General features: G+C 43.0%; 1 protein-coding gene across 7 annotated transcripts; it reads right to left on the minus strand.

Moving 5' to 3' along the window:
* Positions 1-5,407: 5,407 nt before the first annotated feature.
* optn (optineurin) lies at positions 5,408-18,814 on the minus strand. 7 transcript variants are annotated; one of them, XM_023804897.2, is made up of 14 exons: positions 18,721-18,814; positions 17,700-17,852; positions 16,317-16,474; positions 14,711-14,866; positions 14,561-14,625; positions 14,380-14,484; positions 10,326-10,479; positions 10,001-10,116; positions 9,292-9,894; positions 9,034-9,118; positions 8,623-8,763; positions 7,246-7,388; positions 6,887-6,966; positions 5,408-6,661 (listed from the first exon to the last, which is right to left on the minus strand). In XM_023804897.2, exons 2-14 carry the CDS (start codon positions 17,833-17,835, stop codon positions 6,555-6,557), a joined length of 2,049 nt encoding a protein of 682 aa, XP_023660665.1. In that variant the 5' UTR covers positions 17,836-17,852; positions 18,721-18,814; the 3' UTR covers positions 5,408-6,554. The 7 variants fall into 7 exon arrangements, with proteins under 7 accessions (XP_023660665.1, XP_023660662.1, XP_023660663.1 ...); XM_023804894.2 differs by lacking the exon at positions 18,721-18,814 and adding an exon at positions 18,529-18,643; XM_023804895.2 differs by lacking the exon at positions 18,721-18,814 and adding an exon at positions 18,380-18,518.
* Positions 18,815-27,876: the final 9,062 nt, after the last annotated feature.

A 27,876-nucleotide genomic window follows, 5' to 3' on the forward strand; every position in this document is an offset into this window, starting at 1 on the left:
TGAAGTAATATTTCTTGATTGGAAAATAAGGTTATGACTTCATTTACATTGAAAAAGCTTACAAACACACACCTAACAATTTTCATGCTTATCAGGTGGCAGGGTAGTTAAAGGACTCTGCCTAACTGTATATATACTGTACATACATGTGCACCCAGGCCTGAGGAGAGGGGGGTGCAGCCAGTACATTGATCCGGGGCCTATGAAGCTCAAGGGGGCCCAGATTTTTCTGTTGAACATATGTAATTTTCTATCATGGAAATCTGTGGTTTTATAGTGGTCGTTTTTTATGGGGTTTTGACAACTTTTTACGTTAAAATAAGCATTTCTCTATGCTGAACTATTGATAACAACAATGTATTGTTAACTATTGATAACAACAATATATATAAATACCTGTACTGTATATAAATAAAAATGGGAGTAAAAATTCATAAGTACATCCTACCTGTAGTGTACTTTGCAGCCTATTCATAACAAAGCATATACTATCATCAAGTGACTATCATCGAGTGTTCTCACCTGTTCATTCTATGTGCATAGAATTTTGTATAAGGGCCCACACACCTTCTTTGTACCGAGGCCCGGATTTTCTCTCGGCGGTCCTGTGTGCACCATATGGCAACACAGTTATCCATCCTCATACATTCTGAGGCACAAATGGTTCTTGTCTCCCTGTTTCATGGTATGTTAAGTTCTGAACTTATCTAGATTATAGCTCATCTACATAAGTATTGCTGTGCATCCACAGAAAGAATAGGAAAATACAGAGGTCATCACATCTCATGGGAATATGTCAGGAGTATTTGACTCAGGATGAAAACAAAGGCAGATGCCAGCTAAATTCAGAGCAATGGTATGATAATATGAACTACCCCCCCCCGCCCCCCCTCCACAGTGTGGAGCCCTAGTATCAGATTCAGCTCCACACTGGCTGGCAGGAACTTTTCTAAAAACAATGAACAGATATGAAATTAATTTCAGAACATGTGAATTAAAGACCTTGCACATGGTACGTTTTAGTGGTGGTAAGATGATTTTACATGTACTGGCTTGCACATCTTCTCCTCACTTAACCTTCTTAATAACTACACTGCCTAAATCAGAGACATCTAATAATCTTGGTACCTCTGTCTGCTTTCGGATAAAAGGCCCTGGACAGGAGCCTCTACTGCAGAACTCATTAGACTGAAACAGATTCCCAGATTCCATGGAATATCATTAACATATTGGGATATTCCTGACCTAACAGGCAGAACGTATGCATTCTGAATCAGAAAATTTTTCCACATGGTGTCCAATATCAAAAAAGTACTGAGTATATATTCCACAAATGATTATAAGGTGGAAAGTATCACGTCTTTGAACGTCTTGGCGTAAGTCCAGTACCAAAGCTGTAGAATTCCTTTTCTAATGCAGATTTCAAAAATCAGATCACATCACAGCTGAAAAGCAGAAAGGGCTGAGGAGATGAAGGAGGAGATGGAGGGAGCAGGGATCTCTGAGCCCAAGAGATTATGAGGGACAATACTGCTGTGTGTCCTCACAGAGCAGATAGGAAGTACAAGCTTCCCCCAGCTGTTTTTGGTACCCTGGGGTAGGACTGTGGTGGAGGATGTGGACAACTAGCCAAAATGAACATACTGATGTCTGCTGATGTCACTTTAGGGTACTGAATGATAAAGAATCTGAGCGATTTAAATGAAGTTCCACAGTGGGTGTAATTACTGTGTCTGGTTAAACCCAATCAGTACCATTGTTGAACGCTGAGATTACCCGAGATATCACGTTACGGCTGTATTACAGCATCTCTACTGTGAAGAGTTGATTCACTCATATTCTTTGTACATTGTGATGTAGGGATGGCTTGAGATGTTAGCCTAGACCAGGGGTCCGCAACCTTTTTGACATGGAGTGCCAATTATATATTTTCTTGTTAGTCCGCGTGTCATGTTAACGACGGGGGGGGGGGGGCTACCATCGAGTAGTCAAACCAAAGCAGCAGGCGCGCCAAGCAACAACCAATGACATTTCAACATCATAGACGACGTCTGAAAATTTTTTATGTGTTTAATAATTAGGGTTGTGATCTAGAGACCTGCGCGGGACGAATTTTTCAGTCCCACTCCCGCAAGATTCTGTCCCGCTCCTGCTCCCGCCCGCTCCCGCAAGATTCTGTCCCGCTCCCGCAAAAAAATATATATTATTTTTTCCCGCTCCCGCCCGCAGTATTCAAGTTTTGTCCCGCTCCCGCCCGCAAAATCCCGCAGGTAAACATATAAGTAGTTTTATTTTTACCGCTTCTTCCCGCTACTCTGTTATTTGTTTCACTTGCTTCCCTTTCGAGTATATATAAAAAAGAAACGGAAAATAAATAAATATGTTTCGTTTTATTTTAGTTTAATTAAATGGAATGATGAACATGGACATGAACGAGGAGCTTTTCAGAACATAGAAATACACTCAGAACAGTTAGAAATAGGCTAATAATATTGCAATGAAACAAAATAATAATAAACGTTGATTTCTCAAGTGGTCAAACAGAAAAGCATTTGGCCTAATACTGCTTCAGAGCGTTAGCCTTTAATTTAGTCGTTCTTGTTGCTTTTGTGCAGTAGATAAATAATAGAGTACTTGTTTTTAATAAATTAATTTTAAGATAATTCCATTTTGTTGTCCACCTGATGCCTGTGCTGTTTTCCTGCCCTGCTGTTTCCTGTTATACAGCACTGTGCAAAAGTCTTAGGCAGTCAAAGCAAATATTTAAAGCTATTTATCTGGGTAGTAAGTGTATATTTATCAGAAATAAACAACACAATGTAACATTAAAAGATATGCAAATTAACAGTAACACAATAAAAACCAGAATTTCTTCTGTCCTCCAAAAAGTTACCGATATCTAGTTGGATGGATAGATGAACAACACTTCAGTTCCCAAGACTCTCCTCAAGGGCACCCCAGCCATTCCATGTATTTGTTAAATTTCACCACCTACTCACTTAATTGATTAATTAATTTTTAAAAACTCATTGACAGGCATAATGTCATAGATTTACACCAACATGAAGACAATTTAAACATAATTTTTTTTTACTTCTTTAAGACTTCTGAACAGTATAGTTGGCCCTCAGTCGCTGCTGGTTCTGCATCAGCAGATTCAGCCAACAGTCAGGTCAGGTCAGGTGTTTAATCACAGAGCTGATATGACGAAACACCTCAGGATCCTGGCTGGCAATCCCCCAGGCAGACACACAGTCCAATCCCACCCTCCAGAAATGGCCATCCATCTGCCGCAGCCAGGTGTTACATGGGCATTCCCTTGGCCTGGTCCAGCCGCTCAGGTCCTCAGCAACAAGGATCCTGCGAGCCAGATCACCCTCAAGGAAACGTGCCACATGGCTGTATGCCATAACTGACAATCCCTCGCAATGCAGGTAATGTGCCTCATTCGGGACTCCTCCAGCAACTGCTTGTTCAACACAAAGTCAAAGCAGTGGTACCCAAGATTTCTCCGAAGAGATACAGTACTGAAGGAGTCCAGTCTTCATCTCAGCTCACTGGATAGAGTCCATGTCTCACAGCCATACAGCAAGACAGGGAGCACCAGGACTCAGACTCCTCACTCAGTCTCTCAAGATCCCTTTTCAGAGCCTCCATTGATTCTGTAAAAATCACAGCATCGTCTACAAAGTCAAGATCAGTAACAGGTGCCCCACAGCTGCTGGACCTCACGACCTTGCCCAACACCCAGTCCATGCAAGCATTGAACAGAGGAGGAACAAGAACACACCCCTGACGAACCCCAGAATCAATGGGGAAGAATGCAGAGGTTCTTCGTCCACTCTGCACAGCACTCACAGTACCAGTGTACAGGCCAGCCATAATGTCCAGCAACTTTGGGGGGATCTCACAAAGTCTCAGGATGTCCCACAGGGCAACTTGATCAACTGAGTCAGATGCTTTACGAACATCAACAAAACCTATGCCAATATTCACGCTTGCACTCGATGAGAACCCTAAGTGCCTGGATGCGGTCAATGGTAGATTTCTTAGGCGTAAAACCTGCTCCGGTTGCTGGTAGATGAGCAAGTGATCACAGCTCCTGTCAAGGATGACCCTAGTAAGGACCTTACCTGGCACTGAGAGCAGTGTTATCCCCCTATAGTCGCTGCAATCCAGGCAATCACCCTTCACTTTCCAGATAGGGACTACAAGTCCCGTTTTCCAGTCATTTGGGATGACGCCTGACTCCCAAATGGAAGCAAAGATTTTCCAACCGAAGATTGAAAATATTCAGGAAAAAAAAATCCAGAAAATTCCAAAAAGTAAAACTTGAATTTGCAGCGCACCGAGCACTATGCAGAGTCCACACAAATGATATGAAACATAAGAGGGTTAACAAGCGAGAAGAACCAGGGTTTTGGTGAGTGTAAACACAGTGTGTGTGTGTGTGTGTGAGAGAGAGAGAGAGAGAGAGAGAGAGAGAGATATCATTTAAAGTATACTAGAAGATATTCATATGTTGTCTGGAAATACTATGCCATTTTATGTAAGGGATGTAAGCATCTGTGGATCTGTGGAAAGCTGCAGTTATATACTGTTTAGTACTTATGTCTTATTTTTGTCTCATTCAATGGATCGTACACACAGTACTGTCCAATCATTATCTTTGGACAAGTTGCTATGGTGTTTGTATGCACAAAAAATACTGCATAATGAATTATAAACCAGTATTGCTAAAAATGACTAATAATGAACCTGGCTAGAACTAGTATTGCTAAATGGCTTTCTGACTTGTACTGGAACTCAGTTAACTCGGGTGTGACGTCATTCCCAGCTCCAACTTTCAACCTCCAAAGTAAATGGAACACAACATAACTGAGTTAAGTGTTGCAATAACCAATAATGCATCCTTGCAATGTTCAGATGCCCTGCTGACCAGGTGACTGATTCTCATCCTGAGGAGAGGAGGATCCCAGGTCACACAGGTAGTCACACTGTGCATTGTTGCATTCCTTGGAAAACACCTGAACTGAAACCTTGAGGACCTTCAGATGTCCTTCATGTTCCATGAGGTTTCCTCTAGTTTCTAAATGACCGAAGCTACACACTCCTCTTTATGAAAAAACACACTAATGTGCTGGGAGCCTTGAGCTATCTGGTTTAATCCAAGACCAAGAATTACTGTGAGAAATGTTAGCATTTACACCTGAGCAGGTGACACAACCAAAAACTTCAAAGATCATCAACCATGGAGAGCAGTGTCTTAACCACCATTCCTGAATCCACTGCTGATTTTCATTCTCATGTACCATTACTGCAAACATGATCATTCACAAGGACAACAGCAGATGCTAACAGAAACAGCCCTTAGCCACCATTCAGAATGATGAAAATGCTACAATGATTAACTTTGCATATATTTATTGTATATTTAACTGATGATAATACATTGACATAATTTATGAAATACAATGCATATGTTTGTATTTCAGATCCACAATATTACCCAGAGCCATTCACAAACACTGAAAAATTACTTCAACTGAATTACATTTGTCGTACCACCACATTCCCATTTTATTACACTAAAATCATGCCCTGTGTTCCAGGCTGGGCAATATAAATAATATATTGACTAAATATAAAATTTAAATAAGAAAACGAGAAACTTTGATACCCTGTCGACAATAAAACCTTGCTTTCTTGATAGCACATATGAGCCTATCACATCACAGGAACAAACACAATTCCAAAAAATCATCTGGTATTCGGTGAAGAAATATTGTGAATAAATCAGGCAAGAAGACATCAGTGTTGTGGTGGTACTTTTTGCAGTTTAAAGTCATGACATTCAACAGACTGGTGCTGTGTACTGTAAACCCTGCTGAAAACTTGTGCCAACTAAAACTGGAAATATTGCAAACTTATTTCACCACTTGACGTGCTGCTGTCCAGTACTGCATTAGTTAACCATGGGACACAGGAATTTATCTTGCATTATGGGATGAAAGACAACTGTATCAACAATTTCAAACCCGTTCCCTGAAATGAGCAACGAGGCAGTCGGAGAAAAAACCCAGCAACAAACTGTACTCTCTGTATTTTCCAGTGTTGCACCCTAAGACAAAAAAGTACAATTTATTTAGAAAAATTTGATTCCAGGTTGCATTTTTTTTTTATTATTCTGAATCTGTTTTATAGGAATTCTAGAAGATTTTTAAGCAAAAATTGAGGCTTGAAGTTAATATATAAAAATTAATTATATCATGATAATTATCAATATCAACTGATATGAAAAAATAATCATAATCATGATAAAATATTTTGCCATACTGCCTATCCCTATTCCAAGTCAAAGCACTGTGTAAGTGCTTTTTGGTGCTGAACAAATTGTTTAATCACAGAGCTGACGTGCAGCATCAAACTGTTCTTTTGAGTGTCTGCAGACTTCTTCCAACACATGTGCAGGCTTGGAGTCACAGGATGCTCTCAGGAAGATACTCAGACCTTCCTTCAGGGGGCAGCCTGGGAGATAAGGACTCCAGCAGAGCTCAGGTTATGCACTCCATGATGTGGATCTGGAGGCTATCCATATCTGGCAGGATGTCATTGCATTTGGGGCAATGGAACTCAGCGATGTCCAACTCGTGGTTGACAGCTTCAGTCATCAAACATGCCAAAAATGCACATTAATTAAATATCATTGTATTGGTTTGATCAGGAGGTTAATTCTGGTCCAGATTTTGAACACAGTGCTATAATGAACAAATAGGTATCAAGAATGGGATGAAACTCAAACTATAAAGTTCTGGAAAACTATCACACTATCTGGGCTCTTTTTCGTCACACTACCCAGTATCTTAAGCCCCAAGATACCTCTTACCTGGTGATACATTGCCCCCTGGTGGACTGGCCTCACATGGCACTGACCCATGGCGGAGCTGTAGCTTTGTCACAGTTTGCCTGCAATATGCAGCAAAAAAAATGCAAGCTTTCCATCCCTTCCACTAAGATGACGGACAATAAGGAAAAAAACTACAGGCTTGAGTTACTGTACCTATCCATAACACATTGTCTAATTACCCATTTAAAACTCTGTACCTGTCTTTAACTCACACACTTGTCTGATTCCTTATGTGACACCCTGCACATATCTCTGACTCACACAACCTTTTACCACCCTGTACCTGTCTCTATTTCACACATTTATCAGCCTGTATTGGTCCCTCACTGATGTTCTACCTGCCCAGACACTCAATTTGCTCCTGCAGCTGAAGGTTCTCCTTCATTATGTTGTTCAACTCCTCAGCCAAGCGCTCCTTCTCCTCATGGATCTTCTCCCTCGCTTCTCTCTCTGCATAGAAGTCTGATGAGTACACTTCTGCCTGTAGGATGAGCAGAGCGCAGGTCACCTCCCCCAGCAATTACCTGCTACTCCTACTCCTACTCGGTCTTGCTAACAGCATTAGCATCAGGAGTGTTCTTGGAGTGAGTACACAGGAGCGGTTTGGAGTGAACATGTAAAATCTTAAGCAGTTGGCCTGCTGGAAGGATCTCGCCTGACATTTTTTTAAAAAAGGTGCCTTAGCTACTCCCCACTACTTTCCCCAAGGTGGAAACAAAAAATTGTGGATAGAACGGTACATCTGAAACGATAAGTACCTAATAGACAGGAATGATTATGTACAAAATTGACTTGTCCTCCTTAGTTTTTGTATGTAATCATAAATCTGCCAGACATTTGTTAAAACTTGAATAAAAGTTAATAGTTATGCTGGAAAAGACTCTAGTTCACAGCACACAATAGTGTTCTCTGAAATACCTGCAACATCACAATATTGTCAGTAGTGATGGGGTCAAGACCACCTACATCGAGTCCAAATCTTGAAAGATAGAGTCCAACACCAAGACTTAAGGGTGATGGAGAGTCAAGACTGAGACTTTGGGGAGACTGACACCAGAAAAATAAAGTTCATTATCAAGATCACGGTTTTAATTATGTTTTACTATTATAATCACCCCTGCTAATAATTAAAAGCAAAGCTACTTCATTTAAGCAGGACCATCCATCCATCCATTTTCTGTAACCACTTGTCCTATTCAGGCTATGGGCGCATGGCATGACATAAGTATTTAATCACAAATACTCAACACTGCACCACTGCTAACTTGGTTAAATTTTTATGTTAGCCACTTAGGATGAGAGATGTGTAAAAAGCTGCGTGTAAGAAATCTAGTATAGTGAGTTTTATTTTTATTGATTGTATTTTATTTTATTAATATGCATTGATATTTTGAGAGGAGTAGGAGAAATGAGAAAGCTTATCACAGGTGAATAAAAAATTATTCTTGCATATCGATCTAAAATTGCAAGTATGAACCTTAGACTCTATAGTTCAAGACCAATTCAAGACTGAGTAGAAATGCTTTCAATTTCCGGACCAAGTAAGGGAAAAAGTGGTCTCAACACCAAGACTGGACTCGAGTATAACAACATTAGATGTCAGTGTTAACAGTCAAAATGGAGTATGTCTCTGTCTATAATCTGTTCCTTGACTATTTTCTCCAGCTGGACTGCAGGGCATTCTGGGAATGTCTTGCCAATGTCACATGCGGTACCTGTGCCTTGAACACAGAGACAGTCTCCAGTTCTGCCTCCTTCTTGAAGATTTCCTGCTTCATCTCATCAATCTTTTGTTGTTTGGTTGCCAGGGCTTCTTCCGCGGCACCGAGCCTGTCATTAAGGCCATTCATCTCTTCCTGTATGAGTTGTATGAACAGGCATCAAAGGTCAGATAGCTGCGTTTGAATGGCTTTCCCTGCCACACATGGCACACATACAGTACCACCGAAAAATGATTAATGTCACTTGAAGACTATATTCAATGTTTAATACAATGCTGACTTCTTTAAATTCATAAAGTGCAATCACAAGCTGCAATATAGTTTCTACATGTATTACATAGAACCTCTACAGGAGGATTAGGATGGGTTCAATTTGTAAGGTGAATGAAAGCCTTTAATAACAGCCTTAGTTTCTCTGATTTGCTTCTGCATCCCCATATATTCCTCATAGAGCTGGTCATGAGCATCCTTCAGCTGAGCCAAATTCCTTCTGTGAAAAAATGGAAAGATAAAACAGTCTCGGCCTGCCATCATGAAGCTTCCCTCAGTATTTAGCTCTGTGTGCTAACAATGCTAATGGTAATCAATGGTATCAAACCTCCATGCTATGATCTGGTCACTAGTAATGTCCAAATCATGATCCACAGTATAGTTACAGCTCACCTCCCTTCCTCAGCGTTATTCTGCACTGTCTTCATGCAGGAGCTCATGTTGTCTAACTGTTTTTTCAGCATCTCATTCTCCTGCTGCTTCTCCTCCAGCTGTAACTTCATCTTTGTATTCTCTAGCCACTTCTCTTCCAGCTGCGCTTTTAGCTTCTTGTTCTCCTGCTGCTTCTCCTCCAGCTGTGATTCCATCTTCTCTTTCTCCTGCTGATTCTCTGCCAGCTGTGACTCCATCTTTTTATTCTCCTGCTGTGTCTTCTCCAGCTGCATTTTTAGCTTCTTGTTCTCTTGCTGCTTCTCCTCCAGCCGTAACTCCATCTTCTCATGCTGCTGTTGCTTCTCCTCCAGCTGTGACTCCATCTTCTCATACTGCCACTGCTTTACCTCCATCTGTGACTCCATCTTCTTGTTTCCCTGCCGCTTCTCTGCCAGCTGTGCTCTGAGCATATTGTTTTCCTGCTGCTTCTCCTCCATATGTGCTATAAGTTTCTTGTTCTCTTGCTGCTTCTCCTCCAGCTGTGACACTGTCTTCTCGTACCACCGCTGTCTCTCCACCAGCTGTGCTCTCAGCTGCATCCTCTCTCCTTCTATGTCCCTGCACCTGCAGATCATAGCAGACCAAATAAACAGCTTGTTGGTGCCCCATATCCACATACCCGCTTCACGCAACGTCCTCACATGTCCTTCTCTGAGTCCATCTGCCTTACTTGTCATGCAGGCTCTTCTTCATGTCTTCCGAATCTTCAAGCTTGGACTGCAGACTGTGCAGATCTTTGACAAGTGTCTGCGCCTGGACCTTCAGGCTCTCCATCTCTGTAGAAGACTGAGAGATAAGGAGAGCACTTTGGAAACAAGGGATGGGACACATATTATTCAGAATATTATCAATTTACAATAACCTTACAATAAAATGCACTTACAGGACTTGTGTTCAGTGACAATATAGGTGAATATTATCATGGTTATTGTTAAAAATAAAACTAACTTGAGATAAAATGACATAAAGATGCCCAGCACATGGAAACATCCTACCCCATCTCCTGTCACAGAGGGTTCATACTGGATTTGTCCATCCATGTTAGTGCTGGCATTGGACCTACAGCAGTGCTCATTGTCCTCCATGCACTGAGATTTCTGGGTCTCATTTTTGCCCTTCAAATGTGTCCATGACTCCAGTTCTATCATTCTGATCCAGAGAGAGACAGACAGAGAGAGAGTACTGCTTCTCTAGCTGGGATGGAAAATACACGTTGGGTTGTGTGTGGCTTTGTAGGGTAGACTTCTATGCTCCTCACCAGAAGGTTGCAGGTTCTATTAGGGATGGCACGGTTCATGAAAAAAAACCGAACCGTTCGGTTCGCTTGTCTCGGTTCGGAGCATGCATGCGTCGCACGGTTCGACGGTTCATGACATGCACAATGTAGCCTCGTGCCCCGTATGTGACGTCAGTGTGTTTCCCTTTCGCGCGAAAGAATAGGCTATATGCACAGAGCGGTGTGACGTAGTTCCGGTAAAAGTTCAGCCAGCTAAGTAATTTCCGGTAGCCTTTCGTTTGCTGCGTTTAGCTTGTGTTTTCGGCGTTACCACCCAGTCTCTGAAGAAAAAGTTTAAATTTCAGCCAACCGATAGCACATCATCTGAACACTGTTGTGCGCCTTTGTTGTGTGACTTTATTTAATGTGCGGTTAGGCACTTTGTTAAAGAAAATTAAGTTATCTGTGACAAAGCACTCCAGTGAGTGTCATGCCTCGATCGTCCGATCAATGTATAACATGATATAATTGCCAGATGATCATACTAGACATTTCAACTGGACATATTTTGCACTATTACAGATTAATGTCTTGTACATACCAGGGCTGTGGAGTCGGAGTTGAGGAGTCGAAGTCGGAGACAATTTTGGGTACCTGGAGTCGGAGTCGGCAAAAAGTTAACCGACTCCGACTCCTACTAAATTTAAATGGGAATTAAAAAAGTAAGTTGAAATGTCCCAATTCACAAACAGTCATAATGAACTACTTCTCTGCTGTAAGAATAAAGCCCAATGCATGCAGTGCATAATGTTACCACAAAACGAACATGTCAAGTAACCATGAAGCATGCTTTTCATTGACTGTATGCGTCACTATATGGGATGTAATGCACAGGTAAGGTGCGGCACCGCTTTCCATTGTGTCGTGTTCCACTGTTACAGGGAATTGTGAACCTAGCCTAAAGCCCCCCATACATTTACAGATGCACTGCCGATTTTTCGGCCGTTCAACGAGTCATCACGCGTCAAACGCCTGAAAAATCATCTGGTGTGTTCTCAGCTCCGTCGGCTCCCCTTCGCTATGCGCTACCCTTGAAACCTTGTTTTCATTGTGTTTGTCTTTAATCTGGCATTATAGTAGAGTGTTGGCTTCCTAGCCAGTAGTTCTGTGGTGAAATGACATGTATGTTGCCTTCCTTTCCTTCAATGGATGTAGAAAATACATTAGCATAGTATATACATACAGAGGAGTCGGAGTCGGGGAGTCGGAGTCGGAAGATTTAGAAACTGAGGAGTCGGAGTCGGAGCATTTATCTACCGACTCCACAGCCCTGGTACATACACAGAAACTGATTTTATCGATTACTCAAGAACATTCAATATAATTAATACCAATTTTTTTCACGTTTTATATATATATATATATATATATATATATATATATATATATATATATATATATATAACGAATGATTAAACATTATATGCGTCTCTTTTTGTATGTTTTCTAAATAAGACCGCGTGCCCATACCCAACTGTAATAGCGATTAAAGCGATCTATTCTTTTAGCATTTAGCAAGACTTTTATTTTATTACTGTTCTGGGATTAATAATGTTTAATAATTTTAATAATGTGCTTTAAGTCAAATTCAGTTTATGCATGATTGCATGATATAACTTTTTTAATACTGTATCCTAAATTGTGGATAATTAAGCTATACAGTGCCTGACAAAAGTCTTGTCGCTTAACCAAGTTGTAGGAACAACAAATAATAACTTGACCTGTAGTTAATCAGTTGGAATCAGAAATGGCTTATAAGAAAAGGCAAAGCCCTCTAGATTATGCTTATTATACCAAAATAAAGTTTTGCATCATTCATTAAGTTTTGTCATGTAATTAGGACAGAAAGGTCAACTTTTGCCTGGACAAAAGTCTTGTCATATGCAAAAAAAATGTAGAAATTATACATATATTTCATTTAGAATACACAAACATGCTACAATAACATCAGAACATAAAGTCATGGTGCCTTGGAAAAAAAAATTAATAATGTGTATGACTCCCATGAGCTTGGAGGACCACATCCATACGTCTTGGCAATGACTGAAATAACTTGTTGATGAAGTCATCAGGAATGGCAAAGAAAGCAGTTTTGCAGGACTCCCAGGGTTCGTCTAGATTCTTTGGTTTCGTCTTCCAAGCCTCCTCCTTCATCTTACCCCAGACATGCTCAATAATGTTCATGTCTGGTGACTGGGCTGGCCAATCCTGGAGCACCTTGATCCTCTTCAGTTTCAGGAACTTCAATGTGGAGGCTGAAGTATGAGAAGGAGCGCCATCCTTCTGCAGAATTTGCCCTCTCTTATGGTTTGGAATGTAATGGGCAGCAAGAATATCTTGATACTTCAGGCTGTTGATGTTGCCATCCATTCTGCAGATCTCTCGAACACCCCCATGGATGTAACCCCAAACCATGATTTTTCCTCCACCAAACTTGACTGTTTTCTGGGTGAATTTTGAGTTCATGCGGGTTCCAACAGGTCTCCTGCAGTATTTGCGGCATTTGGTATGTAGTTCAGTGGATGATTCGTCAGAATAATCAACCTTCTGCCACTTTGCCTCTGTCCATCCTCGCTGCAAGCTGTGGGCCTTGGCAAATTCAACATGCTTTTTTGTTGTGTTCTTGTTAATGCTGGTTTCTGAGCACTAATTTGGCCATGGAGACCACTGCGTGCAAGAATTCGAGAAACTGTTCTTGTAGACACAGCGGTTTCTGGTGACCAGTTCTGATGTAGCTCTGCTGCAGTTGAAAAAGGGTTGGCCCTGGACTTTCGAAGCAACAAACGGTCCTCTCAAAGAGTTGTCTTACGGGGTCTGCCTGACCTGGGCTTGTCATGAACATCACCAGTTTCTTCATATCTTTTTTTAATCCTCTCCACTTGACGTTTGGATACATTAACGATGTCTGCCACCTCAGCAGCAGACTTGGTCTGTGGTTGAATCTTTGGCATGTTGTCAGAAGCCAGGCTGCACTTCAAGTGAAGGTCTGGTGTGCTGGGGTTCTTTTTATACACACCTGGGATTATGTTCATTACAATATTTGTCACAGGTAAACCTCTAATCTGTGATTGGTTGAATAATTAAAAGACATGACAAGACTTTTGTCCTTGCAAAAACAGGTGTTATGGACTTTAACAAGCTGTGAACATCAGGACACTTTTTGACTGTTTCATTTTGTACCCAGTTATTAATGTGAAAGCCCTTGGCATTAAATTGATCCATTCAATGTAACAATTGATTGATTAGAAATAAAGTTATATGCCTTTTTAAGTTACTATGTCCTTATGTGACAAGACTTTTGTCAATGACTGTATATCATATGCTGAAGTACATTTCTGGAGTGTTAAAGATTAAAAGAAAAAATAACAAGAACCGTACAGAACCGAAAACCGTGACCCTAAAACCGTGATACAAACCGAACCGTGGGTTTTGTGAACCGTGCCACCCCTAGGTTCTATGGTTCCTATGGCTGTCAAATTTTGGGGCCTTGAGCCAGGTCCTTAACCCCTATTGTTCCACTAGCTGACCCTGCTCTTTAATCCTCATTTGCATGTTGCTTTGGACATAAAATGTTTGCTAATCAGCTTAAATATAATGCTGGCCAGTTTGGCCATTGGATGTTATAAAAGCTCCCCGTGTTACTCCTGCTGTAGAGCATCCAACATTCCCCTCCCCCTCCCTGCTCCAACAGGACCCACAAAGAATGAGTATTCATTACAGGTCAACAGGGTAAAAACTAGTATTTCCACTGACAATTTCAGCCCACTACTGACCTGTTCCTCACAGCCTGAAGCTTGTGTTGCAGCTTTTCTACCTTCTCTGTCTCCATTTTCAGGGACTGCAGCAGTCGGCTCACAGTCCTCTCCTCATGTTTCATGCTGCATAGATGTGAAATGTTTTTATCAAACCCATTTTCACTGTAATTACCACAAACATACAGTAGAGGGAGCTCACGTGCAAAATGGTGAATCTTCCTGGCTGATCAGTAAATCATGTGCCCTGTTTATCTCTGCACGTTCCTAAAACCAACATATAGATTACTTATCACCACAGTTTCAGAGTATGTGGAACTGTGTTTCTGTTATGCAGAAGAAGCAGGCTCACCGCAAACTGGACTGCCACAAAATCTTCGGGGAACCTCTGGCTCAGCTTCAGCTCAAGTTCAGAATTCATGGCCACCAGGTCGGTTTTCTCTGCCTTCAGCTTGGCCATCAGGACCTTCAGATTCTCCACCGCTGAGTTCTCTGCCACTGCAGCCCTCTGGTTGCGATACAGAACCAGCAATATACTGACTCCCGTTAAATAAACAACTCAGCAAATTAATAGACATCCCAATCAAATTGGCTGTGCATAAATGGTATGGACCTACTGCTTTCTCCACACAGCCACATGCTGCACAGAAACAATCCAGACTGAGCATCTACTACTGCAGTGATCCTTCTGGGACCTCAGACTTAGGGTGAAGAGCCCACTGTTCCAGCTAACAGATATGTCATTTCACCTCTAAGGCTCATTTCACTCTGTCTCCCTTTGACGATATTGGAGGAGTGATTTCTAAAAGGTCAGCTAGTCCATGTGCATAAAACACTATTCAGCATTGTAGCTCTGATGCTCATGTTGGGTTGTGCGATGTTATGGATACTGTAGTTGCTGAATGAATCAAATGACTGATAATTCATTATGAGATTCATCTTCCAATGAATTATCCTGTTCCGGGTCACCTGGAATCTTTCCCAGGCAGTATAGGACACAAAGCTGGGATATACCCTGAGCAGGATGCCAGGCAGTAGTGGATCGGGATTAAAAATCAGCCCTGGACTATGGGGTCCCCCACACCCCCCATAATACATTTTACTGACTGGGGGGGGGGGGGGGGGTAAATCTACCAGCCCACACAAGAACTTAGAGACATGCAGGAGTACCCAGAGAAATCCTGATGTGACATGAAAAAAAAAAATCTTTGGGGGGTTTGGGGATTCAAACCCCCAACGCTGGAGATGTGAGGCTGCAGCATTACCCACAGCTCCACAGTGACACCCTATTAATATTGAAATCATTTATATAGTAACCCCTTCACATTCACAAACCTGACATTTGCAGTTACGGTTATTTGCAAGTTTCAATTTCCTATGAACAATTAAATGGGAATATTTTTGGAGCTTGCAGAAAGATCGCAAAAACTAGCAAATGATGGGTAAGCGAAAAACATCACTGAAAATGATTTGGATCACATAAAATCACAATATATATAAATTTTTGTGATCCACGTATCTCGACAACCATCCTCAGTCACGTGTCAGCTATCTTTGTGACCATGGAATCTTGCATTTCTCATAGTCATTTTAGCATTTTTTATAATGAATCCAAAATGTACTGCTCCTAGTGCATATAGTAGTAAGTTTGTAGATACAGGGGAAAAATTTAGATGGTTTGCATATTATATAAATTGGTCTAGCTAGGAAATGACAAACTAATTTGACTTGCAAAGTCTACATTACACTACTGTCTGTTTAGAAATTGGAAATAAATTGACTCTTTATGTTACCCTTCCGGCTAGCATATTGTTATGGGTTAAGATTATGGGTTCTCGTGTTTTATTTGCGAATTGTCTCATTTGCAGGGATATTCCACCCCTAACCCTCGTGAATGTGAAGGGAGTATTGCTGGATGGAATCAGAGAATGGATGGGGCCCCTGTGAGGTTCCTCCACCTGCTGCTCCTTGTTAATCTTGGTGAGGGCCTCCACATGCCGCATGGTCTCCATCAGCTTCCCCTCTAGAAGTTCCTTTTCTAGCACCTGCCTCTCCTTCCAGGCCAGCAGCTCCTCTAAACGCTCCTTCATTGAGAAGCTGTTCTGTTTCAAGGCATCTATTTCAACACAAACATATCACCACTCGTTAATTACTTAATTTGTTTGTTTGTTTCCTGTACATTATTCTTGTTAAAGCCATAGATGTTAATTGCATTTCATACGTCATTGTATGTAATATCCAGGAGTTTATATTTATCTTGTTTTCTATACTTGATACTAAATATTTAATTGAAATTACTGCAGTATCTATTTCAGTTTGCATAAAAGTCTAAATCAAGACCTCTCTGTTGATAGTTTTTGTTTGACCCCTTTGGTACGTAAAAGGGACCCATAGTCATGTGTAGTGTAGGTTCTTTTTTGTTGTTGTTTTCTAGAAGTACTAAGTGGAATGGATGGAAGGAAGTATTTTAAGTGTGGAGCAAAACAGTTTCTTACTACTGTACTACAGATTGTGAATCATTTTTTTGTTTAAGAATATATTTGTAAATTTAAATTTATTTACGTTTATAGATAAAGAATTTTTGTAGCATTTTACAGCTTTGCACGCGTCCATTTTTTTGCTGAAACGTTTTTCGGATTGACACATACACTGTGTCTGTCGTTATAACAATTCTGTTTGTGATCTCTTTGCACTATGTGTACCATCTTTGCAGTTGTCTTTCTTTTTGCACTATGCGTTTATGTCTGTGCACTGCATGTACCTTGCTGATGTATCCAAAAGTATTTTCCCCTGACAGGGCCGGTCAACCCATTAGGCAACATAGGCAGCCAGCTAGGGCATCATTTTTGAGAGGCCCCAAACTGTCCGAGGCAGTGAAATGGGGCAGTGAAGTTTGCATGGAATGCCCCCTGGCATCAGTGAAGTTTATCTTATCTTAAAATGACATTAAATGAGACATTTTTAATGCACAGACATGAGCAGAACTGGAGGTCCTAGGTTGACATCAGAATGAACGTTCAGGTGTTGCTGATTTAAGTAACCGTTTCATTTTCCCTGGGATGGGCCCGGATGTTTGCAGGAGCCCTAAGCTATATTAATCCATCCCAGGGTACAGAAACTGCCAGTGACAAAGTATTTGTGGAGTTTACAGGAGGTGCTTTAGATGAATCGATATGTATAAGTATGTAAATAATTCTGTATGCATGGAATAATCTGCTCAAAAACAACAACAACAATAATAATAATTGCAGCATCCATTCATCTTCCAACTCTTGGTTAGGGTTGTGGAATTATGAAGATACTCCACTGCAGGATTCACACCATTGTCCCCATCCACTCACCCTTCATGTCCATGTTTTCTTTTATTAGGATCCTCATCTGCTGAAGCGTCTCCTCTTGCAAGCTATGGTCGCCCTCCGGGCCTTTCTCATGCACCTGCGGAGGATCGCTGTCCGACTTCTGATAGACGGAAGTCATTACTGCTCATCAAAAATCTATAGTCAGAAAACAAGAGAAAATGAATAGTTGGTTGTTATTTGATTACATTAGAACATAATAAATTTACAAACGAGAGGGGGCTATACGTGTTCAGTCAGCAATATCACTATAACTTTCACTCATTAAATTAAAACGCTTGTTGCAATTTTCACTAAATACTTAAATATTTATCTATTTTAAATGGAAATGCAATTACGACAACCTCGGTACGTATTTCGTCGTACACGGTACAAGAACTGAAGACAAATAAGTTAGTTTTTACTTTCATTTTTAAAAACGTTTCTAGAAAAACGAGAGACACCGCTGAGCCATTACTTTGATAATAAAACCAAAACGATGTGGAAAATATTTTTGATTGTGAACACGACAGCTCTTCCAGAAACTATCAAACGTAGAAACGCTGTAGGAGGATTTTTCCGTCAGTAACCCACGAAAGTCTTTCTTTTCTCACGTTGTGTAGATTGGTGTTGCAGAGGTGAGCTGCCGACCAGATTAAACAGAAAGTACAACATTATGACGTGACCTGTCAAAGTCACGGGGGAATTCCAAACGTAACTCTGACGGATCTTTTCCTGTTTTCGACCTCTTCTTAAAGTTGTCTTAAAGAATACACTTAAAGAAGGTTTTCTTGTAACGTCCCACACAATATTTAAGCAATACATTTTATTCCACCTCTTATCTGTGTGTGTTTCATGTTCTCCCATCGGTATGTTTCCTTCAGGTAATCCAAAAGACAACCGCCTTCATGGTTCGAATTACGGTACCCCCCGATCAAGACCCAGACCCCCCCAAAGAGACAAAAATAGCAGTTTGGGGGGGTCTTAACATTTTTCTTTTGTTGTAAAAAAAAAAAGGTAACCTCACCTTGTAGGAAAAGTTTATGTAAAACGACTTCAGACACCCCTAATGTGGACCGTACCATTTTAAGCACCTCGGCGCTATAGAAGCAGCCAGTCGGTTGCGTCATTCATTCTCATTGAGTGACCTGTTGGTAAATGTAAGTAGCTAGCAGAAGTCTAGCCTGTTGAAAATGTGTTACTTTACAACCTTCATTTATTCGTTTAAGTGTTTCATCTACTAATGCAAGCTTTATAAGTTGAATTACTTACCATTGTCCTTCTGAGGTCGATGTTCTATCGAGTTGAGCTACTTTGTCGAGGTAGGCTACCGTAGTGCTAATTGATAGCCGTAACCATAGCTTATCTCGACAAAGTAGCTCAACTCGACAGAACACCGGTACAGTCAACTTTAGTTACGTTAACTAGCAAGATATAAGCTAAGTTCTCTATTTAAACTAGGCTTAGTTGGTGAGGTAAAATCGATCATGGTCATTTTCCAAGGAAATGAACTCCCTATGTTTTCATTCTCATTTTATTCCGAATAAATTGTGCCATTCTGAAATTAGATTGTGTGGTTTGTTATTAGGCTAATGTTAACGCATAAGAAGGTCTAACGTTATGCTCTGAAAAAAACATTACTATAAGTGAAACCTATAGGGGCAACGTAAAAAAACTAGCTAGCAAATAATAAGCCTTATTATTTGAATTTTAGTGGTATTGATTCTGCATTCCACAATTTCATATTTATAGACATTTTTAGAAACTTCATCTGATAGCCCAGATACTGTTTTGTTAAATATAGATTAGATTTTATTCACAGACACATTGTGAGGAAAAGGAAAGATGGAGACATCAGAAACTTTTTTGGTGGTAAAAGAAGAGTAAGTAGGAAATATTAGTGTTAAGAGCTACAGAACATTACACTAAAAGTATAGGCGCAGTTTTGCAAACTTAATGTGTATGAAGGAAAGTATAGGCGCAGTTTTGCAAACTTAATGTGTATGAAGGAACGTGGTGTTCAGCAAAAGGCAGGAGAGGCACAGGAACAGGCAGCAGGGAGATGGCAGGATGAGGACAGTGCGCAGGCAGCAGGGAGATGGCAGGACCAGGACAGTGTGCAGGCAACAGGGAGATGGCAGGATCAGGACAGTGAGCAGGCAGCAGGGAGATGGCAGGATGAGGACCGTGAGCAGGCAGCAGGACCAAGAGGTGAGTTAGAGATTAGGCTGTACTTTAAGATCTACTATATCATCAAGACAGATATTAGCCTAATAGGCAAATATTTACAGTGGTATGTCAGAACTTGAACTTAATCTGTTCAGAACTTAATCTGTTCGAATCCTAAAAAGTTTAAGTTCTGATCGAATTTCCCCATAAGAAATAATGGAAAACCAATTAATTGGTTACCGGCCCCAAAAAATTACACCTAAATATGTTTTATTTTTTAGCATTTAAACACAAAATGAATAGGATAAAAGAAGAAGAGCATAATACTGTACTAAACACATCTATGCACATTTATCAACACAGTAATTTGTAAAGTAAGAAAATAAATGTATCCAAACAATGTGTAAAGTTAAAAAAAACAACGTGTCCTGCCCCGATTGTCCGCTCCTTCCGTGTGCCACTTCCCTCTCGTTAACCTCGTGTGGGATCCCTGTGTGATCAGCTGTTTCTGGTTGTTGTCTTTAGTCCTCTGTATTTAGTCCGCGTTTCAGTTTGTTTCGCCAGTCCGGTCATTGTATTGTCCGTTTGCGTTTTGCCTGCCTTACCTGTAATTAAACCCCGTATTCTCCGATACCCTGACGTCTGCGTCTTTCTCTCCGTTCAGTCCCCGCTGAGCACGACAATATTATTATTATTAAATGTTGTAACACCACGACTCTCTGGTAGAGCTTGACAGTCTTTATTCGGGGCAGTCCCCAGGGGAGATCGAAAGAGGGGGGTCTCGAGCGTCCGCTGGGGAATGAGCGAGACTAACGAACGGGCTTTAAAAGAGAAACATGAAAAACAGGATGAATGCGGTACACTCTGGGCAGAAGTAAACGATATGTCACGGGGCCGATTCGCGTCCGATATATCTCGGAGCAAGTTTACGGCCCCGGGGAAGTCGGAGATGTCGGGTCGAAAGCCACACTCGGTCCCCTGGGCTGAACGTCGGTGACGGACGCCGGCGCCGATCTGCTTGTGCCTTCGTCCGAGCTGCTTTTCTACACAACTGCCGACGTGTGGCGGTCCATACTTGGTTGCATTTCCGATACCAATGGTCCACTGCGGGTACCCCAGTGTGAGAGGGGGTCCAGGGGAACAGCGGAGGTTGTAGACCCAGCACGCACTGGAAGGGTGTCAATCCCGTGGCCGGGTTCTTGAGCGAATTCCGGGCGTATTCTGCCCAAGGAAGATAGCGAGCCCACTCCTGGGGGTGAGTGGAGCAGAGGGATCGTAAGATCTTACCGATATCTTGGTTAAGACGCTCTACCTGTCCGTTGGCCTGGGGATGATAAGCCGTGGTGAGGCTCAGCTGGATATTTAATTTAGTACAGAGAGCTCGGAAGACTCGGGAGGTGAACTGGGGTCCTCGGTCTGACACTATGTCCTCTGGTACTCCGTAATACCTAAACACCCACTGGATCAGTAATTCTCCGAGCTCCAGAGAGGACGGTAACTTTGGCAGAGGAATGAGCCGACACATTTTCGAAAACCTATCGATTATTGTTAGGATGGTCGTATATGAAGAGGGTAGGTCGGTCACAAAATCTACTGCCACATGAGACCATGGGCGCGTGGGAATGGGAAGAGGGTGCAACAATCCCGTAGGGAGTTGAGTGGGTGATTTGTTTTGGGCACACACAGGACAAGATAACACGTAAAGCAACGTCTCACGTCTCCAGCCGGGCCACCAGTAATGCTTCGAAACCAGGCGGGTGGTAGCATCCACCCCGGGGTGACCAGAGCCTAAGGATGTGTGAACCCACTGGAGAATGGAGTTTCTCAGCTGAGACGGGACGTACGTACGGCCGGGTGGACACTCTGCCGGCGGAGGATGTCCCTCGTTGTATTGGTGGAGCTGACGCTCCAGATCCCACTGGATGGGACAGACGAAACAGGCGGGAGGCAGGATCGGGGTAGGGTCCATGGTCATCTTGGGACTGGGAAAACAGCGGGACAGCGCATCCGCCTTAACATTCTTCGTTCCGGGGATAAAAGAAACCTGGAAGTCAAAGCGGGTAAAGAAGAGAGCCCACCTTGCCTGACGGGGATTAAGACGTTTCGCGGATTGCAAATACTGCAGATTTCGATGATCCGTGAATACTTGGAAGGGGTGTTTAGCTCCCTCAAGCCAGTGCCTCCACTCCTCTAATGCAATCTTTATGGCTAGTAGTTTGCGATTCCGCACGTCGTAGTGGCATTCGGCGGGCGACAGTTTCCGGGAGAGAAATGCACAGGGGTGTACTTTACCTGACTCTTCGTCTCTTTGTGAGAGCACAGCTCCAACACCGATCTCGGAGGCATCCACCTCAACAAGGAAGGGCTTCTCCGGATCGGGTTGTCGCAACACCGGGGCTGTGCAGAAATTCTCTTTCAATTCTGTAAAGGCTAGGGAGGAGACTTGGGACCATGTTAGCTTGTTTCCGTCGTTTCTCAAAAGATTGGTAGGGGAGCTGCCACGGTGCTGAAGCCACGGATAAAACGACGATAGAAATTGGAGAACCCGAGAAATCTTCGTAATTCTTTAATGGTGGTGGGTTGTGGCCACTGGAGGACCGCCTGCACCTTACCGGGATCCATAGCCACTTCTCCCGGTCGAATGCAGTAACCCAAAAACCGAACAGATGACCGGTGAAACTCACACTTCTCCCCTTTCACGTAGAGCTGATGATCGGCCAAACGCTGAAGGACTTGCCGGACGTAGGCGACGTGCTGAATCGTATCTTCTGAATATATCAGGATATCGTCAATGTACGTAATAACAAACCTGTTCAACATGTCTTGAAACACATGATTGATGAACGCTTGAAAAATAGACGGACTATTAGCCAAACCGTAGGGCATCACAAGATATTCGTACTGACCAGTGCTAGTGAGGAAGGACGTCTTCCACTCGTCTCCTTCTCGGATTCGGATGAGGTTATAGGCACTCCGTAAATCCAATTTGGTGAACACCATAGCCAGTCGAAGCTGTTCGAGGGCTGACGGAATAAGAGGGAGAGGCTCTCGTCTCTTCTTGGTTATGGCATTAAGCGGGCGATAGTCGATACATGGACGGAGACCCCCGTCCTTTTTCTCCACAAAGAAAAATCCAGCGGCAACGGGAGAAGTGGACGGACGGATGATCCCTTGCTCCAGCGTCTCCGAGACGTAGGTTTACATGGATTCCTCCTCCGATCGAGACAAAGCGTAGAGGCGGCTCTGAGGAAGAGTCGCTCCATCCAAGATTTCGATTGCGCAATCGGAAGATCGATGCGGAGGAAGCCCATAAGCCTCAGCTTTACTAAATACTTTTCGGAACTGACGATATTCCTCCGGGATTGCGGTGAGATCCTCCGGAAGAGGACTTTCTAGGGAAGAAACACGACAAGGGACAGAAAGACAGCGGTGGAAACAAGAGGGGGACCATGCTTGAACATCTCCTGTTCTCCACCCGATTTGGGGATCGTGTTCCCTTAACCAGGGGAACCCCAGGATGACGGGATCCCGGGGAGAGGTAATGACCAAAAACCAGATCGCTTCACTGTGAAACAGCCCCACCTTTAAAGTTACCAGACCGGTTTGTGACGTTATTTTACCGGAGGTCAAGGGGTTACCATCTATGCCCCGTACACACAATGGCTGCTCCAAGGGTTCTATCGGGAAGTTATGGTGATGAACAAATTCCCTATCCAAGAAATTCCCGGCAGCTCCCGAATCCACCAGGGCTAGACTCTGGACCGAGCTGGTTCCCCCGATTAGTTCTACAGGAACTGTCATCTGAGTTAGGGTGAGGGACGGTAAGGGCAAGGTTCTTACCTGAGTCTCCCCCTGATTGTGTCGTGAAGGTTTGGTGGGGCAGTTGCGTAGGTAATGACCTGTCGCCCCACAGTACACGCACAGACCTCCCCTCATACGTCGTTCACGCTCTTCGGCGGACAGTGGAGCGCGTCCTAAAGTCATAGGTTCTGGTTCTTCGGGACGCTGTGGAGGGATGACCGGAGCCTTGAGGGGGGGCTGAGCCGATCGACGCTGTTCTCTGACAACGTTGTCCAGGGTTATGGATAGCCGGACAAAGTCATCGAATGACCGAGTAGCCCCCCAACACGCTAACTCCGCTTTTAACTCTGGTCGGAGGGGCGACGGTAAATGGTTTGGAGGCAGTCAGGAGGCCAGTCCAGACTGGCGGCGATTGTACGGAACTCTAGGGAAAAGTCTGAAACCGATCGGTTCCCCTGTCGCAGGTCCAGAAGTTGGTCTCCAAGGTCCCTTCCAACAGCAGGGTGATCAAAGACCTCCCGGAACGCCTCCTGGAAATCTCGGGAAGATAAGAGTAGAGGGTTTCGTTCGGCCCAGAGAGCAGTAGCCCAGGTCATCAGGCGCACCTGCTCCTGCACGTCCATCGGTGCGGCGAGGTATTCTGTAACACCACGACTCTCTGGTAGAGCTTGACAGTCTTTATTTGGGGCAGTCCCCAGGGGAGATCGAAAGACAAGCAGGGTCAAAACCGAAATCAGTCCAACACAAAACACCAAAGCAAGAGGAATATCCGTAGGAATAGTTGGGTCGAGCGCAGGAAGGTCGTGGAGCCAGGGAGTCAGTCCGAAGACGTAGACGGGAGACACCGGGAGAGAACACGAGGGAAAATCAGGGCTGGGTCGGATCGGAGTGGGACGGAGCAGGCAGTGCGGGAAGCGGGGGCAAGAAGAGTCGGGCGGATCGGAGCTGGAACACAGACAAAGGAGAGAATTGCTCGGAAGTTGCATAATACAATACCTCGCACTGAGCGACGGTCGTGCGGGGTTTATATAACGAAGGGAGGTGTGGCTTAGCTAAGGAGAGCGTGGTCGCTCGCTGTCGCTGGTGCGACAAATGTATTAATAGTTTATTATTAATATTAAAATAATTAATAAGAAATCTTTATTTTTAAATGTAGTTCAATTATTATATAATAATTACTGTTACTATCATTGTCTAAATACAACAACAACAACAAATTTATTTTTGTATAGCGCATTATCACAACATTACATTGTCTCAAAGCGCTTTACAGCATTCCCACCCAAAGCCCTCAGTGAGTAAGCCATGGGCGACAGTGGCAAGGAAAAACTCCCTAGAAGGAAGAAACCTTGGGAGGGACCAGACTCAAAGGGGGAGCCCATCCTCCAGGGGCCAGCAGGGAGAGTCAAATACAGTTAAGTCTGAGACACAAACGGTGAGCAGGGGGAGATGGCAAGTCGGTGCCAACGCTCCCTCCAATCGCCAGGCAACCAGAAGGCAGGGAGCGGGTCATACAAGGAAGATGACACAGGCAGAACGGCGAGCTGGATGCACGGACGTTGGCGAGCTGGATGCACGGATGTCATTGCTACAGGCTGGACATCTTGATAGATTGAGGTCTCCCGGCAGCACCCCCCAGGAGAAGTAGGGGGAAAAAAAATGCAATTAGTCAAAGTAAGGGAAATTATAGGCAGTGCTAAAAGGTAGATGAGTGCAATATGAAGTGCAATGCTCCGGCAGATATGGCTATGGCAGCATAAGTAGGAGGGAGAGGCAGGTGGGAATGCAGGAATGGGGAGTCCCTGAAATGTCAGCACTCCAATCCCACAAGCAATTGTGAAGCTACAGTGACAGCACTGTCAATTCAGTTTATCCAAAGCCAATGGCACCGATCCCCACCCAGCTCTACACCTCACACTATAGGTTTAACTGGGAGTGAGAAGTTAGCTAGAATTAGAACTAGTGTCCCTATAAGCTAAACTAAATAGGTGTGTTTTTAGTCTGAATATTGAGAGTGAGCCTGAAACCCGCACATCCGGTGGAAGACCGTTCCACAGCTGAGGAGCTCTGTAGGAGAAAGCTCTGCAGCCTGCCGTAGCTCTTTCTACCCTAGGTACTAGCAGATATCCCGCACCTTGAGATCGAAGCAAGCGTGGGGGGTTGTATGTGGTCAGCAGATCACTAAGGTATTCTGGTGCAAGGCCATTCAGTGCTTTATAGGTTAATAGCAATATTTTATAGTCAATCCGAGACTTCCAATGAAGGGAGGATAAGACTGGTGTGATGTGATCAAATTTTTTAGTGTTTGTGAGAACTCTGGCTGCTGCATGAAACTTTTATACAGGTCCTTCTCAAAAAATTAGCATATTGTGATAAAGTTCATTATTTTCTGTAATGGACTGATAAACATTAGACTTTCATATATGTTAGATTCATTACACACAACTGAAGTAGTTCAAGCCTTTTATTGTTTTAATATTGATGATTTTGGCATACAGCTCATGAAAACCCAAAATTCCTATCTCAAAAAATTAGCATATCATGAAAAGGTTCTCTAAACGAGTTATTAACCTAATCATCTGAATCAACTAATTAACTCTAAACACCTGCAAAAGATTCCTGAGGCTTTTAAAAACTCCCAGCCTGGTTCATTACTCAAAACCACAATCATGGGTAAGACTGCCGACCTGACTGCTGTCCAGAAGGCCATCATTGACACCGTCAAGCAAGAGGGTAAGACACAAAGAAATTTCTGAACGAACAGGCTGTTCCCAGAGTGCTGTATCAAGGCACCTCAGTGGGAAGTCTGTGGGAAGGGAAAAGTGTGGTAGAAAACGCTGCACAACGAGAAGAGGTGACCGGACCCTGAGGAAGATTGTGGAGAAGGACCGATTCCAGACCTTGGGGGACCTGCGGAAGCAGTGGACTGAGTCTGGAATAGAAACATCCAGAGCCAGCGTGTGCAGGAAATGGGCTACAGGTGCCGCATTCCCCAGGTCAAGCCACTTTTGAACCAGAAACAGCGGCAGAAGCACCTGACCTGGGCTACAGAGAAGCAGCACTGGACTGTTGCTCAGTGGTCCAAAGTACTTTTTTCGGATGAAAGCAAATTTTGCATGTCATTCGGAAATCAAGGTGCCAAAGTCTGGAGGAAGACTGGGGAGAGGGAAATACCAAAATGCCTGAAGTCCAGTGTCAAGTACCCACAGTCAGTGATGGTCTGGGGTGCCATGTCAGCTGCTGGTGTTGGTCCACTGTGTTTTATCAAGGGCAGGGTCAATGCAGCTAGCTATCAGGAGATTTTGGAGCACTTCATGCTTCCATCTGCTGAAAAGCTTTATGGAGATGAAGATTTCATTTTTCAGCACGACCTGGCATCTGCTCACAGTGCCAAAACCACTGGTAAATGGTTTACTGACCATGGTATTACTGTGCTCAATTGGCCTGCCAACTCTCCTGACCTGAACCCCATAGAGAATCTGTGGGATATTGTGAAGAGAAAGTTGAGAGACGCAAGACCCAACACTCTGGATGAGCTTAAGGCCGCTATCGAAGCATCCTGGGCCTCCGTAACACCTCAGCAGTGCCACAGGCTGATTGCCTCCATGCCACGCCGCATTGAAGCAGTCATTTCTGCAAAAGCATTCCCGACCAAGTATTGAGTGCATAACTGAACATAATTATTTGAAGGTTGACTTTTTTTGTATTAAAAACACTTTCCTTTTATTGGTCGGATGAAATATGCTAATTTTTTGAGATAGGAATTTTGGGTTTTCATGAGCTGTATGCCAAAATCATCAATATTAAAACAATAAAAGGCTTGAACTACTTCTGTTGTGTGTAATGAATCTAACATATATGAAAGTCTAATGTTTATCAGTCCATTACAGAAAATAATGAACTTTATCACAATATGCTAATTTTTTGAGAAGGACCTGTATAAAGTAGCCACATTTGCTTACTACAAACTGCACCAAGTCAAACCTCTGCAAGAATATCACAGACATCATGAGTTCATGACAAATACATGGTGCTCCTTTGTTACAACCTGCCCCACTACCGGGGAAGAATGTAACACATGCTGGGGTAAGTTGTAACAGTCAGACAAAAGAAGCAAAAACATTGGCTGCACCATGTTATATACTTCAAAAAGAGGTTTATTGAAATAAGTAAACAATCCAGAACAATGTCTCTGTGCCTTACCATAACTCAA

This window comes from Paramormyrops kingsleyae, chromosome 3 (assembly GCF_048594095.1).
Source record: "Paramormyrops kingsleyae isolate MSU_618 chromosome 3, PKINGS_0.4, whole genome shotgun sequence".
Classification (NCBI taxonomy): domain Eukaryota; kingdom Metazoa; phylum Chordata; class Actinopteri; order Osteoglossiformes; family Mormyridae; genus Paramormyrops; species Paramormyrops kingsleyae.